This window comes from Gobio gobio (assembly GCF_949357685.1).
Source record: "Gobio gobio genome assembly, chromosome: 23".
NCBI lineage: Eukaryota > Metazoa > Chordata > Actinopteri > Cypriniformes > Gobionidae > Gobio > Gobio gobio.
Window position 1 is genome coordinate 19,454,717 of NC_137119.1, and position 19,657 is coordinate 19,474,373.

Below are 19,657 nucleotides of genomic sequence, written 5' to 3' on the forward strand. Positions count from 1 at the left end.
ATAAGGTCACAATTGTGATAAAATAACCGCAGTTACGAGAAATAAATTTACAATTGTGATATAAAGTCACAATTAACATTTAAAATCGCAATTACATTAAGTAGTCACAATTACACTAAAATCTCTTGTGATATATAGGGTCACAATTGTGATATATTGATATAAGATATAAGAACGCAATTGCAAGAAATAATTATGATATAAAAAAATAATCATAATTTATTATGATGTAAATTATGATCACAATTGTGATATAAATTGCATTTATGAAATAAAAAGTAACTGCAATTGTGAGATATAAAGTAACAATTCACTGGACACGCCCACATCACACCACTGTGTGTATATCTCTGAAAATAAAAGACTTTGGGTCACTTCATTGCTGTCAGTGTGAACGGGGCTTAATGCTGAATTAAATCCCTGACTGCCCGTATGTAATGTTTCATAACATGACGCATTGCTAATTTATGAACGGCTAATGAATCAGAGGTGCCAAGAGTGACTTGTTCTGACAGTGCTTCTGTCAATGACGTTGTGACGGATAAAAGTGTCACATTTGTCAGATACTATGGACATCTATGTCAGTCAAAAAGGTGAGTGGCACTGCTGAGGAGAGATGGAGAGTGGACAAAATAGGAGATAAGATGGCTTGAAAGGACGGGAGAGGATGACCGAGTGGGAGGTTGAAAAATATGAGAAGAAAGAAGAGAAGAGGTGGTTTTTCCATTCTATCCCGTGATACTGAAAACAGAACAACCTCGCCCTGTCTCAGAGGTGCAGGGTGACACGTGAGTGAGAGTGGTACATGTACAGAAAGCCTGACACCCACATGTATACATACATACACGGCAATAAAAGCTACATTGGCCGTTAAAATCTTCAGAAGTGATCGGTATGTTGCCCTTTGAGAAGTTGTGTTCTCTTTGAGAACACAAGACATATGGCTCTTACACGGTAACCGCAAAAACTACAAATGAAATAATACAATTCTGTAGTGTGCAATATTTGGGTAGTATTATTAACAGACATACTAATATGCGTTGTTTTAGGCATGAATATACAGCTCAGGAAAAAATTAAGAGACCACTTAACACTAAGAAATCAATGTTAAGTGGTCTCTTAATTTTTTCCAGAGCTGTATATATATATATATATATTTGGTTATTTTAACAATTATAGTGTGTCTAATAGTGATATTAAAGTCTTTGGGAGTTTAACAAGGGAGCTACAAATGGCAGGAAGGAGGAAGAGTAAAATTAAGTCGTAAATACAGTAGAAGCCCACAGTGAAGAAACTCTCTTTTACACAAGAAAAGAGGAGTGATTATGTTACAGCTACCCTGCCTTTGTCATTCAGTGCTATTGTGTTATGGTTGAAGATGAGTGTGTGTGTATCTATTTAGGCCTCTAAGCACCCGGTTTTCAGTGTGACACTGTTTATAATCGTGTTTGGGCCTCTGGGATGTATATTTCGATGCTGTCGGCGCAATCTGTGGCAGAGTTCTGACGCTGAGACGCAGCGGCACGTTTAGCCGCTAACAGCCGCTTGCGAGCCTCCATCCGCTGGGAGCCTTCCAGAGACCTGTCTCTCACTAGCAGCACGGGACCCTTCCCCGGCTTCCTGGGTACTGGAGGGGGCACACGCTTCTCCTGGACAGCAACGACAAACCGGTTAGTGTCACTCCGCGGCGTAACACGACACAGCTAATGCATGCAAACGTGGGGTCATCTGTTGGGTCATCTGCAATATTTAGCCGTGTCTGAGTGCCAGGCATCAGCCAAATACATTAAGTGAGCTCTCAGGGGTGGCAGGGCCATTACGGAGGCTGTTTTTGTCAACTAAGAGTTCAACCCATTCTGGCATGAGGTAAACGGGACACCCGGACGTGAACCACATGCAGCGTGCAAATGGGAACATCACCGCACAACCCGATCACTGTCAAACACAGAACACATAAAATAATAAGAAAGTGAGCAAAACAAATCAGGTGATAGCATAACTCGTGCAACATTCATAAAAAAATAAGACATTCGAATAAAATACTAAACAAAACAATAAAGCAATAGACTTTCAAGTCAGAGTACACACCATATTTAACTGGAGGCAAATACAGAAAGCCGTTCAATACATTGCGCTGAAATTTTGAATTATATGGCGGCTGTTCTTTTCTGTGCAATTCCGTTAAATAGGCACTGGGTCTGTCAAGTGTCAAGCTTAAAAAAAGACACAAAAGCACCATAAAAGCATCGTAAAAGAAGTCTGTGCGACTTGACATCTGCCCTAGCACTCCTTGGCTTGTTCGTAAGAATTTATGAGAGAAGTAGTTAAAGGGTCAGTTCACCCAAAAATAATTTACTCACACTCAAGCCATCCTAGGTGTATATGACTTCCTTCTTTCAGCCAAACACAATCAGAGTTATATTAAAAAATTATATCCTGGCTCTTCCAAGCTTTATAATGCGAGTTAATCGTACCTGAGATTTTTAAGCCCTAAAATGTGCATCCATCCATCCATCATAAAAGTATTCCACATGGCTCCAGGGGGTTAATAAAGGCCTCCTGAAGCAAAGTGATGCGTTTTTGTAAGAAAAACATTCATATTTATAACTTTATAAACTATAATCACTGGCTTCCGGTAACGGCCGTATGTGAGTCTAGTTCCGGGTAAACTCTGACCTGACGCATATTGAAGGATGTAGGAGTAGCGTAAGTTTAGGTGAGCAAAACTACCTTAACTAACTATTAATAAGCAGTAAATTAGACTCTAAAAAATGCTGGGTTAAAAACAACCTAAGTTGGGTTGAAAATGGACTAACCCAGCAATTGGGTTGTTTTAAGCAAACGTTTAACCCAACCGCTGTGTAAAAACGACCCATTCACCCAATTACTGGGTTAGTCCATTTTCAACCCAACTTGGGTTGTTTTTAACGCAGCATTTTTTTTTTTAGAGTGTCATTAAGGCAAAAGTCATAGTTAATAGGGAATTTATGTTCCCCATACTAAAGTGTTACTAAAAATTACATTTTAGACTGGTGTTTTGTTTTGGTATATCCTTTGTGCTTCCGCGTTCATCAATACGTCATACGTCAGGTCAGAGGTCACTCTTCGGCCAGAACTCGAATTGTGTACGGCCGTTACAGGAAGCCAGTGATTATAGTTTATAAAGTTATATTTGATCACTCTTATTGTGATTGGCTGAAAGAAGAAAGTCATAATATACACCTATATGGGCTTGAGGGAGAGTAAATTATGGGATAATTTAATTTTTGGGTGAACTATCCCTTCAAGTCTGATTCACAAACAAATTTGTGGTGTTATGTGCCCTTTTTAAAGCTTGGGACGTCAGGCTCCATCACGAAGAACAGTGACCTGTTTGATTCTTCAAACCTTTGCTTTTTCATGCCACAAAACAGGACAAAAAGAATTTTCATTTTAGGTGAATGAGATATTGAACAGGCTGCACTTCCATCCCAGGGTCCTTTTTTGTTTGCATCAAATTCAATATTGCATCTACTCTGACATATTTCAAACAGTTGCAATAAACCAACTATGCAGCATCTTAAGAAATGTAACTCTCACGGTACTGTATTTATGCAGCTTCGCGAATTGCTGTGTGTCAACTGTGGTATTCTTAGCCATTTATAGAGAGTGTTTAATGCATTTGGATTTGTGATGTAAAATCTTTACCTTTCTCTCAGGAGGCTCCAGCACTCTCCAGTTGTTAGCTTTCAGCTGGTGTAGCTCGTCAAACTTCAGACTGATGTTCTCAATGGACAGCTGCAGCATATCCCAGAATCCTGCCAGATCTTGAGACACAGGCCGCGGGTGGGCGTTGGGATTCTGACAGCCAGAGAACAGATTATACACAAAACATCTGTTAATTTGGAGGAAAAAAACTATGACAATATCTAACTGGGTGATACTGATTTGTCTTATATTAATGCTAATCAGGCTAACACAGCCACTCAGGGGCGGAGTCACCAAGTGTCGCTCTGCTCTGATTGGCTGATGCATGTGTGCTTCATACATACCAAGTTTTCTTCACAGAGCTCCCGGAACTGCTGAAATTTCTGCGACATCAGCAACTGAGCGCTCCCCACCGCACTACGAATCTTGCCGAGGACTAAACACACACAAAAAAAGAGAATCAGCTGTGGAAAACAAGTTTAGTAAAACAAAAGTGCATTAAGTAGCATGAAAAGTTGATTAGCACAGTATGAGAAAGTCTATGTAATAACACAGCAGTGAATGTGAGTGTTTGTGTTGTAAAGGCTTAGACAGCCGGTTAATGTTTAAAGGCTGTCTCTTTGAAGCGAGAAGGGGGGTCATAAATATCTAAGGCTCGGGAACTTAAATGCAGGAACCAAAGGAGCAGGGGGAGTGTTTACCATGCACACCAAACAAACACCCGCCAAACCAATGAGCCAAGAAATTCACGCACACACATACAGAACAAGAGTGTGATGTAAAAAGATAGATTGAGAGTGGAGTGAAAGAGAGTAAATAGCATATCCGATTACCAAACAAGGGTGAATTCTCTTAAAGGAAAATAATGTTTGCCATGTGGGGGTCATATAAAGGCTTCCGCCTTGGCCTTAGGAGTGACTGCAGCGTGTCTCAGTGGATTGGAGCCATGAGGCAGTTTAAACAGTGATCTGACGAAATGAACTCGCTCTGTTTAACATATGCAGCAGCAAGAGACCATATGGCAAACAATGTGCTGTCATAGGACACGGAGATTAGCATATTTTATGTATTCAGGAAAAGAGGGAAGGGTTAGAGAAGAGAGAGTGGAAGGAGACAGATATAGAAACAGTGAGAGGAAGAAGAAAATATACTGAGAAAGAGGGAGCGAAAGGAACGAGGGAGATGGGTGGCTCCCTGCTGGTAGAAATGTCTGGTATGTGAGAGGGAGACAGACAGGAGATAGATGAACAAGCAGGCTTTGTGACTGACATGAAGACGGTCACTGCGTGTGTGTGTGGGTGTGTGTGCTTGAGCGGGGAAAAGGCGGGAAGTGGGAGAAAAAAAAGAAACAGGCCGGCCGGAGGTAACCAGACTGTGAAATGACCTTGTGCACTGATAGTTTTGTTGAAGTGGCTGATTATTCTTCAAACGACTTGGACACAGACTGTGCAAATATCACTCTATAGTTTTGCAATCAAATGACTACTTCATTCGGATTCAGAAATTCAATAATTTAGCTACAGTAACCATTTCGCTACAATTGCTTTGCTATATGGTTTAAACTAAATCAAAACCTAGTGATTTGGCAACCTAGACATAATTTTGGGGCATCAAAGATGCATTTAGAACATTCAAATCAAACATGAGAATCTTATGTGAATCGAGTATTGTAAATGAGTCTTTAATGCCCAAAAATGCTGTAGAATAAAACATTCTAAATGAGTCTATAATGCCCCAAAAAGCTTTTGAATAAAATATTCTAAATGAGTCTATAACGCCGAAAAATGCTGTTGAATAAAATATTGTAAATGTGTCTATAATGCCCAAATATGCTGCTGAATAAAACATTCTAAATGTGTCTATGATGCCGAAAAATGCTGTAGAATAAAATATTCTAAATGAGTCTATAATGCTGAAAAACGCTGTAGAATAAAACATTCTAAATGAGTCTATGATGGCCCAAAAAGCTGTTGAATAAAATATTATAAATGAGTCTATAATGCCGAAAAATGCTGTAGAATAAAATATTGTAAATGAGTCTATAATGCCCAAATATGTTGTTGAGTAAAACATTCTAAATGAGTCTATAATGCCAAAAAAATTTGTAGAATAAAATATTATAAATGATTCTATAATGCCGAAAAATGCTGCTGAATAAAACATTCTAAATGAGTCTATAATGCACAAATATGCTGCTGAAATAAAACATTCTAAATGAGTCTATAATGTCGAAAAATGCTGTAGAATAAAACATTCTAAATGAGTCTATAATGTCGAAAAATGCTGCTGAATAAAACATTCTAAATGTGTCTATGATGCCCCAAAAAGCTGTTGAATAAAATATTGTAAATGTGTCTAAAATGCCCCAAAATTATGTTGAATAAAACATTCTAAATGAGTCTATGATGGCCCAAAAAGCTGTTGAATAAAATATTATAAATGAGTCTATAATGCCGAAAAATGCTGTAGAATAAAATATTGTAAATGAGTCTATAATGCCCAAATATGTTGTTGAGTAAAACATTCTAAATGAGTCTATAATGCCAAAAAAATTTGTAGAATAAAATATTATAAATGAGTCTATAATGCCGAAAAATGCTGCTGAATAAAACATTCTAAATGAGTCTATAATGCACAAATATGCTGCTAAATAAAACATTCTAAATGAGTCTATAATGTCGAAAAATGCTGTAGAATAAAACATTCTAAATGAGTCTATAATGTCGAAAAATGCTGCTGAATAAAACATTCTAAATGTGTCTATGATGCCCCAAAAAGCTGTTGAATAAAATATTGTAAATGTGTCTATAATGCCCCAAAATTATGTTGAATAAAACATTCTAAATGAGTCTATGATGCCCCAAAAAGCTGTTGAATAAAATTCTAAATGAGTCTATAATGCCCAAAAGTGCTGTCAAACTGAACATTTAAAATGTATCTACTTCCAAGATCTATAATGCATAAAAATGCTGTCTTGATGGGCAGCCTACTACTTTTTTTAGAGTCATTATCTCAGAGTTACTCACTGTCTTCCGGTAGCTCGTTCTCTCGCTCATCCTGCTCCATCTGTTGGCACCAGCCCTCCATCCTCTTCACCTCTGCGTGCAGCAGCTTCAGAAACCAGCGTCCGTCCTGCGGACACACAGAGCCTGACACTTCACTTGCGTATTCCTCCTCAATGGCTCCATCCATCCAGGGGACCGGCGGGGGCAGAATGGAGGGGTCGAAGCCCACGTCGTTGAAGTCATCCTGGACACAGACATGGTAGTGGTTCCCAGAGCCCTGGATGCTGACAGTGGAAGTGGATGCATCTCGGGATGGCTGGCGGACAATGGGTCCCTGGAGGGTCTGCGTGAACTGGTCATCGCCGAGACCCTCCAGAAGGTCAAGATCAGCTTGAACGGCAGTGGTGACGCTGTTAGAGCGTGTGACTCTGCGGTGGCTGGAAAGAAAAGAGTGTTGTATAGTTTGTGTTCAAATCAATTTTGAGACAAAAAATGTGCATCATAACAATAATTTGAACTATTTAAATTAAAACATACTGTTGACAAAAAATATGATGAGAAAAATGTACACTTTATTAATAAGGTTTTCAAAGGCAGTTTCATAAAGTGCAAAAGTTGGGGGTCAGTAAGAATTTTTTTTTTTTATCTTTTGAAAGAAGTCTCTTCTGCTCAACAAGGCTGCATTTATTCAAAACACAGTAAAAACATTAATATTGTGAAATATTTTTAGAATTCATAATAACTGTTTTTAATATATATATATATATATATATATATATATATATATATATATATATATATATATATATATATATATATATATATATATATATATATATATATATATATATATATATATATATATATATATATATTATATATATATATATATATATATATATATATATATATATATATATTAAAACAGTTATTATGAATTCTAATAATATATTTTATTTATTTATTTATTAATATTGATTTAGTTATTTTATTTATATTATATATTTTTTATTTATAAAGCTTAATTTAGTGTTCAGTGTCACATGACCCTTCAAAAATCATTTTAAAATGCTTATTTGGTGCTCAAGAAACATTTCTTATTATTATCAATGTTGAAAACACTTGTACTGCTTAGTATTTTTGTGGAAACTGTGATATATATTTGTTTCAGTATTTTTTTGATGAAAATAAAGTTCAAAAGAATAACATCTTTTCGAAACAGAAATGTTTTGTAACATTATAAATGCTGAATAAAAGTATTATTTTCTTTCAAATACAATCTTACTGACCAAACATATTTGTTGTATGTTGCTAAATAGTTAATGTTTGCTATCATTTCAAAAAGTTTGGGTAAAATTTGGTTAAAAATGCTATCAATGCTATTTTCATGAACAAAAATCGTGTCATTTTAGTCAAGTATAATATATAAAATTGGATGAATATGATGACAAAACATTGGCTAAACTTAAATAACATTTTACTCATAATACTAGAAATATGATTAAATTGTTCCCTGTTCAGAAAAGTCAAATAAAATGTTAAAAAATGAAAGTATATGTTTATACTGCAGCCAAAAAGGCTATTGAAACTAAAGTTATAAACATGCCAACGACTCTCAAAATCCTGTGAAAATAAATATTCCCAATGCCCTGATAATGTCCAAAATGCTGTCGAAACAAATGATGTTCAAATAAATGACATTAACTGGCTTGTAATTTTCTGTTGAAACCTCCTTCTAGGTAACTGTAGCCTATGATATTGTATACAAGTGTCACACACACACACACACACACACACACACACACACACACACACACACACACACACACACACACACACACACACACACACACACACACACACACACACACACACACACACACACACACACACACACACACACACACACACACACACACACACACACACACACACACACACACACACACACACACACCCTCTCCTTTAGGAATAGAGAAGGATAACATATCAAAGCGATCAGGCTTAGATCTGCTACTCTGTGTTTGTCTGGTGTGTGTGTGTGTGTGTGTGTGTGTGTGTGTACTGGAGAGGTAGGACACCTGCTCTATTCAGGTGCACTGAAGCACACTGACATCTCTCACCATACCCTGAGTGTGTGTCGCCTGTGTGTGCCTGTGCATCTGAGCGTCTGAATATTGGGTTATTGGAAGGCACAATAAAAAAACGATAGCACATACAGGACATAAATTACTAGGATTTCTTGATTCTTTTTCATGGACTTAACAATCAGTGTTTTTATCCATCCATCTAGTAATATGTGTCCGTTCTCCTCCACTACATTACTGAGTTATTTTTTTAACCATTTGTTTTCCATTAAAGACCATTTTAGATTTTAGATTGTGTGTGTGTGTGTGTGTGTGTGTCAGAAAGGCCTGTTTCATATCAGCTAACTACATCCTGTAGAGAGGAAGAGACACAAATAAAGGGCATAAGAGAGAGAGAGAGAAGAGAGTATTCATTTCTCGTTCCGCTCACATGGTAGTAATCATTGCCGTCTGTAAATCATATCATAAGAAAACGTTTGCAAATGTGCGTGTGTGTGTGTGTGTTTGTGTGGGTTTCATGTTCACAGTTAAATGTAACTATGGCAGACAGTTTTACAGCAGATTCTTTTCACATTTGACTCTGAGCATGAAATACACAATGTCCCCAAAAATATCTGGACACTATCTGGAATGAATTTCATTGTATTAGATGATGACAAAACATCAAACTAAATGCCAAACATTTGAAGAGGAAAACATGGCAAAACAATATACTAAAACAAATGAAAGTATTAAGCACTGGAATATTGTTCATGTTAATGTGATGATCTAAACTTGAGAGGAGAACAGACTTCATACATCCATACGCTGATATCAGTTTACTGGTGTGCCACGGAACTTTTGTAGCAGCCAGCCAATCAGGTTGAATCTGGATATTCCATTCATGTATGAGGCGGTCTGAGCACAGAGTGGGCGTGACGTTTGAGGCTGAAAGTAACCTATGGTGCACTCAGTGCTTTACATATTAACTACAGCTATCAATAGACATGAGAACACCCACACACATTCATGCTTCTTCTAGCAGGGGTGGGCCGCATGTTAAAACCACTAGGACCACCACAGCACCAAAACCTCCAAAGGGTGTGACGGGAGACACCAGGGTCAGAAGTTTACTTTTTGTTAAAAGAGCAAATTTACTTTTATTATGTTTTTTATCTATCAATCTATCTATCTACTGCACCTCCCTAGAGCTAAAAAAGCCAGGCGTGTGAGTGGTTTGGGACACAGCCACAGGGGAAGACAACTCATTCCTTAATTTCCTTCGTTCCTGCTGCACTGAGGAGGAAAAGAGTGTATGACACGCAAAAGGAGTCTCTGCATACAGTTCAAGGGCTCTGACTTCAGCAGGAAACAAGAGCAGACCTGTGCTAGGGGAGCTGTGTGAGTGTGTGTGTGTGTGTGTGTGCCTGTGTTTTACAGCTGTATTCCCTCTCAGTTACAAAGACATGCTTCAGCAAAGTCCAAATACCGGCGACCTGTGCGGGTGTGTGGGTTATGTGTGTCCCTCTCTCACTGTCTAGGAATCTGCTGCCCTCAACTTCTCAACGCTGGCAGTTACCAGCCACAATTTCCTATACATGTGTACACACACACACACACACACACACACACACACACACACACACACACACACACACACACACACACACACACACACACACACACACACACACACACACACACACACACACACACACACACACACACACACACACACACACACACACACACACACACACACACACACTAGTTCAGTTCCAAAACCTGAAGCTACCTCACCAACAGAGGCAGCTCCTTACTAAAGCAACATGTTAAACACAATCAAGAAACAATTACAGAATTAGTCAAAAGTTATGTCCGGAGGGGATATTTTTTTAATGATACTTTAATGATATATATATATATATATATATATCCTAGGCCAGACATCACTTTTGGCAACTACTGGACATGAGCAGAAACTCTGTGAATCATACAGTGCTACTCATATGTTAGCATGTTGCTAAACTAACAACACAACACTCTAAGATAGTACAACAGTCCAATATTAAATTCCATATTGTAATACTTTTCAAAGCATAATGCTAAATTAATGGCAAAGTACTTGAATGAGCTACCTAAATATTAGGGTCAAATTTTCTGTACTGAATGAAACATATTTGCAAACAATGCTTCAATGTTACATACTGCTAAGCTAATAACACAATAATCTAAACATAAATGCAATGCATACACAAATGTTCGGGTAAAATATTCAGTAATTAATTTATATTTGAAATATATTTATAAATATATATATAAAAATGAATGAATGTATTTTAACATAATTTAATAATAGTTCATATATTTACCAATATTTTTATGTTAGCATGTTGCTAATCTAAGCGCAATACTCTAACTAGCATAAACATGCATAACATACACAAGCATGTTTTAATTGGCATTTAAGTAAAAGTAACTTTTGTACTTTTCAGCACTAAATGCAACACTCCTCAAAACTCCTCATTTGCCATTTTTATTTATTTTTTCAATAAATAATGCATTATGGGATTCAGTTGGCTATGAAGGATATAGGTGATGCGAGGATAAAATGAGGTGTCTTTGTGTTGAGATATGTCTGTGATGCCTCAAACCGCTGACTCTAGGTTTTGAAACAGAGCAACTAACTCTGAACAAAACTGACCTTCTGTAAAACTACCGTTTACACACCGTATGTGTGTGTATAACATTTGTTCTGGCATTTGATCTGTACTTTTGGGCAGCAATTTGGCTACGAGATGGGGATTTTACGATGCTTCGCCTCGACCTATAGCTGAACTTTAAGGGAAAACACACAGAGACTGAGCATCTAGTGGCCCTACCGCGCTCTCTTTCACTCTACCTCCTCTTGGCGTTATGTCCCTCCCTCTCACTGGGTGCTAAAACAGTGACATCTGAGGGTGTGCGAGTCAGAGAAAGCAAAAGAAAACGAGCGAGAGAGAGGTAAGACAGGGGGTCGATACTTGACCATGTCTGTGACCCAGCAGCCTGCAGGCTTCATAATGGGCACAGCAACAGATGGCCGTGCACGTACACACAGACACACCCGCATACACACAGAGCAGCTGTCTCTCTGCCTCCCACTCCTTTACCCTTTCAGGAGGCCCCAGTGTCCAAACCACCATGATGGGGACAGCTGTGTGTGTGAAATAGAGACAGAGAATGGGAGGGTCTTTGTCACAGGAGCATGTGCTTGAAATGACAACTCTTTCTCTCTTTCACTTTCTTTTCTCTCTCTTATTACAGCTTCCATTTTTTCAGAAACTTTCATAATCATTATCCTCACATCTGTAATGTTTTGAACGACTTTGTCTTATTTCTTTGAGCACATGATTGGAGTTAAAGGCTAGAGATGTAATGGAATATGTCACTGGGGTGAGTGTGGGAGAGAGTGAGTGGGTGTAGATAAACTTACCAACTCTCCTCCTCTACTTGAATGCCGACAGACTGAAACTTGCAGTGCACTTCTGATTGGCTGGCTTCCTCAGGACCGTCCACCTTAACACAGACACACACACACGCACATTCAATATGTTGTCTCGGTGTCTACAGTCAATTTTGAACGGGTGTTGTTAAATTTACTGCTATACATTTGTTGTTGTTTGTACTTGAGGCCTCTTATTTGTCTTTTGTGAATATTTTAGTATCAAATAATGTAGGTGTAAAGCAAGAACTGCTTAAAAATGTGCGAATTGTACACTATATTGATGCATACTCAATAACTGGATAATATACTGCAGATAAAAGCTGTTTTCCAAAACCTAGTACCTACTTAGGCAGCATATTCAGGCATCATATACTCCAAAAGTGGAGAATTTTGATGTGCTAAAAAAAAAACAAGTATGCTACCTATCTAGACAGCATTACAGTGTATACTACATAAATGACTACTCAATAATCAGAGAATATACTGCTGATTATTAAGGACTTGACAGTGGTTTTGGGCATATTGTACACTGTCTTAGAGAATACTAAATAATTCCAGTATATATTGTACTGTAAATAATGCCTGGCTGAATTTAAAATAGCATACTGGCATACTAATCTTACTATTTTTTGCCAAATAGTTATATTTGCAGAAATGATAAGAGTAGAATACTATTCTGAAGGTTTTGACAGACAGTATTTTTCCACGGACATAAATAGCTGAGTGTACTTCTTTTCTTGTAAACTCACACTGCTGTGGTTCACATTTAATTCTCTGTTTCGTGCTTTCTTTGTTAGTTCGGTATTGCTTGTATAATCTGTAATCCAATAGGCAACGCAGATGTGATTGTGTGTGGCCAACCTGTATCCCTATGGACAGGCACTTCCTGAGGGCGTCTTTCTTAGCGTCCTGTGAGATGTGTGTAACGCTAGTGGCGCTGGCTGTGGTGATGGTAATGGTGCTGTTGGTCACATGCTGGCTGGCTGGGCCGTGGACTTGAGCATTCGCTGCCTCGATGGCAGCCGTCAGGGCCTTCATGCTATCGATGCTCTCTGTGGAGTTGCTGAGGCCCGATTGGACCGCTGATAAGGCCCGGTTTGCAGGGCCAGCACCGGTGAGCTCATTGTAGGCATCCTGTGCCGATTCTGTGCTGCTCTGGGCTGTTATAGAGATGTATGGTCTGGTGGGTGTCGACCTGGGTGGGACCGGGGGCGGAGTTTTCTTGTAGGTTGTTATACATGATGAAACTGTGGAGGAGGAGGAGGAAGTGATAGGTTACTGAGTGACGGCTTGCACAATTAAGTACCACATTCATCAATTGACAATTTAGTGGCAAAATGTATTTAATAGTCAAAATATAAAAAGATATTAATTGCAGGTTCATGGTGTGAAAAATTAAATGGACAAAATGATGTGCAAGTAAAGTTAGAATACCATGGAACTATTTGAAGTACTAGAGTACTAGAGAACAATACAAAACAAACACAGCAGAAATGAGTAGAATACAGCAGAACAATGTTAGCAGAATATAGCAGAGTCAAGTTCAGCGGAGTTGAGGGGATTAGAATAAAGTTGCATATGGCAAATAGAGTAGAACAACATTAAGAAGAAGAGAATAAAGAATAGTAGAAAATAACGGAGTCGAAAAAAGTTGAGAAGAGTAGAATAAAGTAAACCGAATAGAGTAGAGTACAATAGACTGGCATATAATAGAGTTGAAGTAGAACAGAATTCAATAATGTAGAATATAAAAAAATAGAACACAGTAGAATAACTGTAGAGTTGAGCAGAATTGCAAATTAGAACAAAGTTTAGTAAAGTGCATTAGAGTACAATGGAGTTGAGCTGAGGATAACAGAACAGAATAAAGTTGTGTAGAGCAGAAAAGAGTAGAACAAGGTTGAGTAAGAGAGAATAAAGTACAGTGGAGTACAGTAAAATATAATAGAGTAGAACATAATAAGGTTGACTAAAGTAGAATACATTAGAATAACTGCAGAGTTGAGCAGAATCAGATAAAATACAGTAGAACAAATTAGAAAAAAAAGTTTAGTAAAGTACATTCGAGTACAATGGAGTTGAGGTGAGAAGAACAGAATAGATTTAAGTTGTGTAGAGCAGAAAAGAGTAGAACAAGGTTGAGTAAGAGAGAAAAAAGTACAGTGGAGTACAGTAAAATATAATAGAGTAGAACATAATAAAGTTGAGCAAAGTAGAATACATTAGAATAACTGTAGAGTTGAGCAGAATCAAATAAAATACAGTAGAACAAATTAGAACAAAGTTTAGTAAAGTACATTAGAGTACAATGAAGTTGAGCTGAGGATAACAGAATAGAATAAAGTTGTGTAGAGCAGAAAAGAGTAGAACAAGGTTGAGTAAGAGAGAATAAAGTACAGTGGAGTACAGTAAAATATGATAGAGTAGAACATAATAAGGTTGACTAAAGTAGAATACATTAGAATAACTGCAGAGTTGAGCAGAATCAGATAAAATACAGTAGAACAAATTAGAAAAAAAAGTTTAGTAAAGTACATTCGAGTACAATGGAGTTGAGCTGAGAAGAACAGAATAGATTTAAGTTGTGTAGAGCAGAAAAGAGTAGAACAAAGGTTGAGTAAGAGAGAAAAAAGTACAGTGGAGTACAGTAAAATATAATAGAGTAGAACATAATAAAGTTGAGCAAAGTAGAATACATTAGAATAACTGTAGAGTTGAGCAGAGTCAAATAAAATACAGTAGAACAAATTAGAACAAAGTTTAGTAAAGTACATTAGAGTACAATGGAGTTGAGCTGAGAAGAACAGAGTAAAATAAAGTTGTGTAGAGCAGAAAAGAGTAGAACATGGTTGAGTAAAAGAGAATAAAGTATGGTAAAATATAATAGAGTACAACATAATAAAGTTGAGAAGAGCAGCTTAACGTAAACTAAAATATAATATAATGGGGTTGAGTAGAGTTAAATAGAGTAGAGAATAAAGTCCAATAACAAAGTTTTGTAAAGTAGAATAGACTGGCGTATCATAGTATAGGGTTGTTGAAGTAGAACACAATTCAATAATGTAGAATATAAAACATTACAACACAGTAGAATAACTGTAGAGTTGAGCAGAACCAAATAAAATACAGTAGAACAAATTAAAACAAAGTTTAGTAAAGTACATTAGAGAACAATGGAGTTGAGCTGAAGAGAACAGAATAGAATAAAGTTGTGCAGAGCAGAAAATAGAACATGGTTGAGTAAAAGAGAATAAAGTACAGTAAAATATAATAGGGTACAACATAAAGTTGAGAAGAGCAGCCTAACGTAAACTAAAATATAATAGAATGTGGTTGAGTAGAATTGAATAGAGATGTACAACAACAAAGTTTTGTAGAGTAGAATAGACTGGCGTATAATAGTATAAAGTTAGAAGTTAGTTTTGAACAGAGTACAACAGTTGAGTGGGAGAGAATAGAGTGGAGTAGAGTATATAATACAATAGAGTTGCATAAAACAGAATAGAGATAACTAGAACATATATCAGAATAGAGTTGAGTAGAATAGAAGTTTAAAAACAAATATAGCACATTAGAATATATTGGAATAGAATTGAGTAAAATAAAGCATAAAAAAGTATAAGAATGCTAGGTGAGCATTTTATGTCAGAGTAAGGGAAGGTAGAGCATGCTTATGTGCACTGTGAAGTGTTGCAGAGTAAAACTACAAAAGGAGTTTGGCATTACTGTCCCAAAATCGTCCATCCATCTATTTCTGCTCGCTCTGTTCTTCCTGCCTGTGTTGCTTAGAATAGCACAGCTGCTGGAGAAGACTAAACACTCTGTGTGTGTGTGTGTGTGTGTGTGTGTGTGTGTGTGTGTGTGTGTGTGTGTGTGTGTGTGTGTGTGTGTGTGTGTGTGTGCGCGCTCAGAGACTAAACAGTGGCAGTCCATTTTCTTACAGCTCCCTCATTTCCTGCTTTTGGCAGGAGCAGGTTAGCGCAGGCCCAGACACACACACACACACACACACACACACACACACACACACATGCACATTACTCCTGGACACATGAAGGGAACGGATTAGATCGGAAGATCTCTCTTTTTCTTTATGACATCTGAGTGTACGAGAGTGTGTGTGCCAAAGCATGTCTGTTTTAGATTATAGCACTGTAAGAAGATCATGCTCTGTCTTTTAACAGCTCTCTCGCACACAGAAGGGATGTGGAACAGGTTTGTGACTGCTCCGTGTGTCTGAGTCTATGTAAACTGGGTCACAGTGCATGCGGAAAGTAGGCCAGGCTTTCTCTTTAAACTAACCGAGCCGGGCACTGTGTGTGCTTGTTCTCACCTGTGTGTGTGAGCCTGTGTCATGTGTCAAGCATGTATGTGTGTATTCTCTGACCCACCCAGTCCTGCGGTTTATTTCTAAAGCTTTTCCTCTCTCTCTCTCGCTCTCTCTTTCTGTGACAAAGGCAAACCACAGGTCAAATAGCCCAAAACATCCACCCACCTGGAGCCCATTAAACTACAGTCTGATGTGAGTTTCCAAGCTAAAAACAGTTGGGATTTTTTTTAAATAACTTATCACACGATACTCTAAGAGCTCTGGGAATCTCATTACCAAATATAAAGTTTGGGGTTGTAAGATTTTAAATGATCTCATATGCTCACCAAGGCTGCATTCATTTGATCTACAATACAGTAAAAACAGTAATATTGTGAAATATTATTATAATTTAAAATAACTGTTTTTTATTTTAATATATTTTAAAATGCAATTAATTCTTGTGATGGAAAAGCTGAATTTTCAGCATCATTCTTCAGTGTCACATGATAAAATATACGCTGAATTAGTGCTCAAGAAACCTTTATTATTATTATCAATGTTGCGCTGCTTAATATTTTTGTGGAAATCGTTACATTTCAGGATTCTTTGATGAACAGAAAGATCAAAGAACAGCATTTATTTGAAATAGAAATGTTTTGTAATGTTATACTGTCACTTTTGATCAATTTAATGCATCCTTCCTGAATAAAGATATCAATTTCTTTCAGAAAAAAATAAATAAATAACTGAACCCAAACTTTTGAATGGTAGTCTTAATATAATTAAATACGAGCAAACAATGTCCGCTAACAGACACACACACGTTGTGTTTTCATGTTTTATGAAGACTTTCCATATATATATATATATATATATATATATATATATATATATATATATACGTAATGATTTTATACTATACATAAAAGTATATCATATCCCCTAACCTTAAATCTACCATCACAGAAAACTTTCAGCATTTTTACCTTTTCAAAAAACACAATTTAGTCTGATTTAGAAGCTGTTTTCCTCATGGGGACCAAAAAATGTCCCCACACAGACAAGGATTACGGATATTGCCATTTTGGATATTGTGAGGAAATGTTGTCCTCATAACAAAGGGTTTACCTGGACCACACACACACAGGTCTGGTACACTATCTTTGTGGGGACTCTCCATAGACGTAATGGTTTTTATACTGTACAAACTGTATATTATATCCCCTTACACTAACCCTACCATCACAGAAATCTTTCTGCATTTTTACATTTTCAAAAACTCATTCTGTATGATTTATAAGCTTGTTTCCTCATGGGGGCATCAATTTAGGTTCCCTCGGTGACACGAGTCCCCATGAGTCTGTGTGCATTTACAACCCCAAATCAGAAAAAGTTGGGACAGTACGGAAAACGCAAATAATAAAAAAAAGAAGTGATTTCTAAATTTACTTTCACTTGTATTTCATTGCAGACAATATGAACACAAAATATTTCATGTTTTGTCTGGTAAACTTCATGTCATTTGTAAATATGCATCCTTTCCTGTCATTCAGAGCTGCAACACATTTCAAAAAAAGTTGGGACAGGAGCAATTTAGGGCAAGTAATGAGGTAAAATGGTTAAATAATGATGTGATTTGAAACAGGTGATGTCAACAGGTGATTGTAATTATGATTTGGTACAAAAGCAGCATCCAAGAAAGGTCTTATCCTTTAGGAGCAAAGATGGGCCGAGGATCGCCAGTTTGCCAACAAATACGTGAGAAAATTATTGAAATGTTAAACAATGTTCCTCAAAGAAAAATAGGAAGAGATTTGGATATTTCACATTCAACAGTGCATAACATAATTAAAAGATTCAAGGAATCTGGAGGAATTTCAGTGCGTAAAGGACAAGGGCGCAAGCCTAAGCTGAACAACCGTGATCTCCGATCCCTCAGGCAGCACTGCATCAAGAATCATCATTCATCTATAAGCGATATCACCACATGGGCTCAGGACTACTTTGGCAAACCTTTGTCAAGTACCACAATACGTAGTTACATCCACAAATGCCAGTTAAAACTGTACTGTGCCAAAAGGAAGCCCTATGTTAACAGTGTCCAGAAGCGCCGTCGACTTCTCTGGGCTCGGAGGCATCTGGGATGGACCATCACACAGTGGAAACGTGAACTGTGGTCAGATGAATCAGTATTTCAGGTATTTTTTAGGAGGAATGGACGCCGTGTGCTCCGGACCAAAGAAGAAAAGGATCATCCAGACTGTTACCAGCAACAAGTCCAAAAGCCAGGGTCTGTCATGGTATGGGGTTGTGTCAGTGCCCTTGGCAAAGGTAACTTGCACTTCTGTGAAGGCACCATTAATGCTGAAAAGTACATAGAGATTTTGGAGCATAATATGCTGCCTTCAAGAAGACATCTTTTCCAGGGACGTCCATGCATATTTCAACAAGACAATGCAAAACCACATTCTGCACACATTACAAAGTCCTGGTTGCGGAGGAAGAGGGTACGGGTACTTGACTGGCCTGCCTGCAGTCCCGACCTGTCTCCAATAGAGAATGTGTGGCGCATTTTGAAGCGCAAAATGTGACAACGAAGACCCCGTATTGTTGCCCACCTTAAGACTTGTTTGCAGGAAGAATGGGACAAAATTACACCTGAAACACTTCATCACTTGGTGTCTTCAGTCCCTAAACGTCTTTTAAGTGTTGTGAAAAGGAATGGCAACATTACTAAGTGGTAAATGCTTTACTGTCCCAACTTTTTTTGAAATGTGTTGCAGGTCTGAATGACAGGAAAGGATGCATATTTACAAATGACATGAAGTTGACCAGACAAAACATGAAATATTTTGTGTTCATATTGTCTGCAATGAAATACAAGTCAAAGTAAATTTAGAAATCACTACTTTTTTTTTTTTTTTTGTGTTTTCCATACTGTCCCAACTTTTTCTGATTTGGGGTTGTAGATTGAAGTCCCCACCCGGACAGAAAAATTTGAACACACACACACACACACAGATGCCCCATCTGCACAAAGGCATGCCAGGAAGGTCAACGGGTTGTCTGGACTCCACAAAGTGAAGAGGAAGTCAGTTGC

General features: G+C 37.5%; 1 protein-coding gene across 1 annotated transcript in view; it reads right to left on the reverse strand.

Annotated features, from left to right (window-relative positions):
• Positions 1-1,186: 1,186 nt before the first annotated feature.
• The window catches only part of dlgap1b (discs, large homolog-associated protein 1b), a gene marked incomplete at its 5' end in the record, with an annotated part of 70,553 nt that continues 52,082 nt past the window's right edge, over positions 1,187-19,657 (reverse strand). Inside the window, 6 exons of the mRNA XM_079805470.1 lie at positions 1,187-1,649; positions 3,688-3,840; positions 4,032-4,123; positions 6,714-7,129; positions 12,234-12,316; positions 13,107-13,492. Of these exons, the coding sequence (XP_079661596.1) occupies positions 1,437-1,649; positions 3,688-3,840; positions 4,032-4,123; positions 6,714-7,129; positions 12,234-12,316; positions 13,107-13,492 (1,343 nt within the window). The 3' untranslated portion in view covers positions 1,187-1,436. The remainder of the gene's footprint in view (positions 1,650-3,687; positions 3,841-4,031; positions 4,124-6,713; positions 7,130-12,233; positions 12,317-13,106; positions 13,493-19,657) is intronic.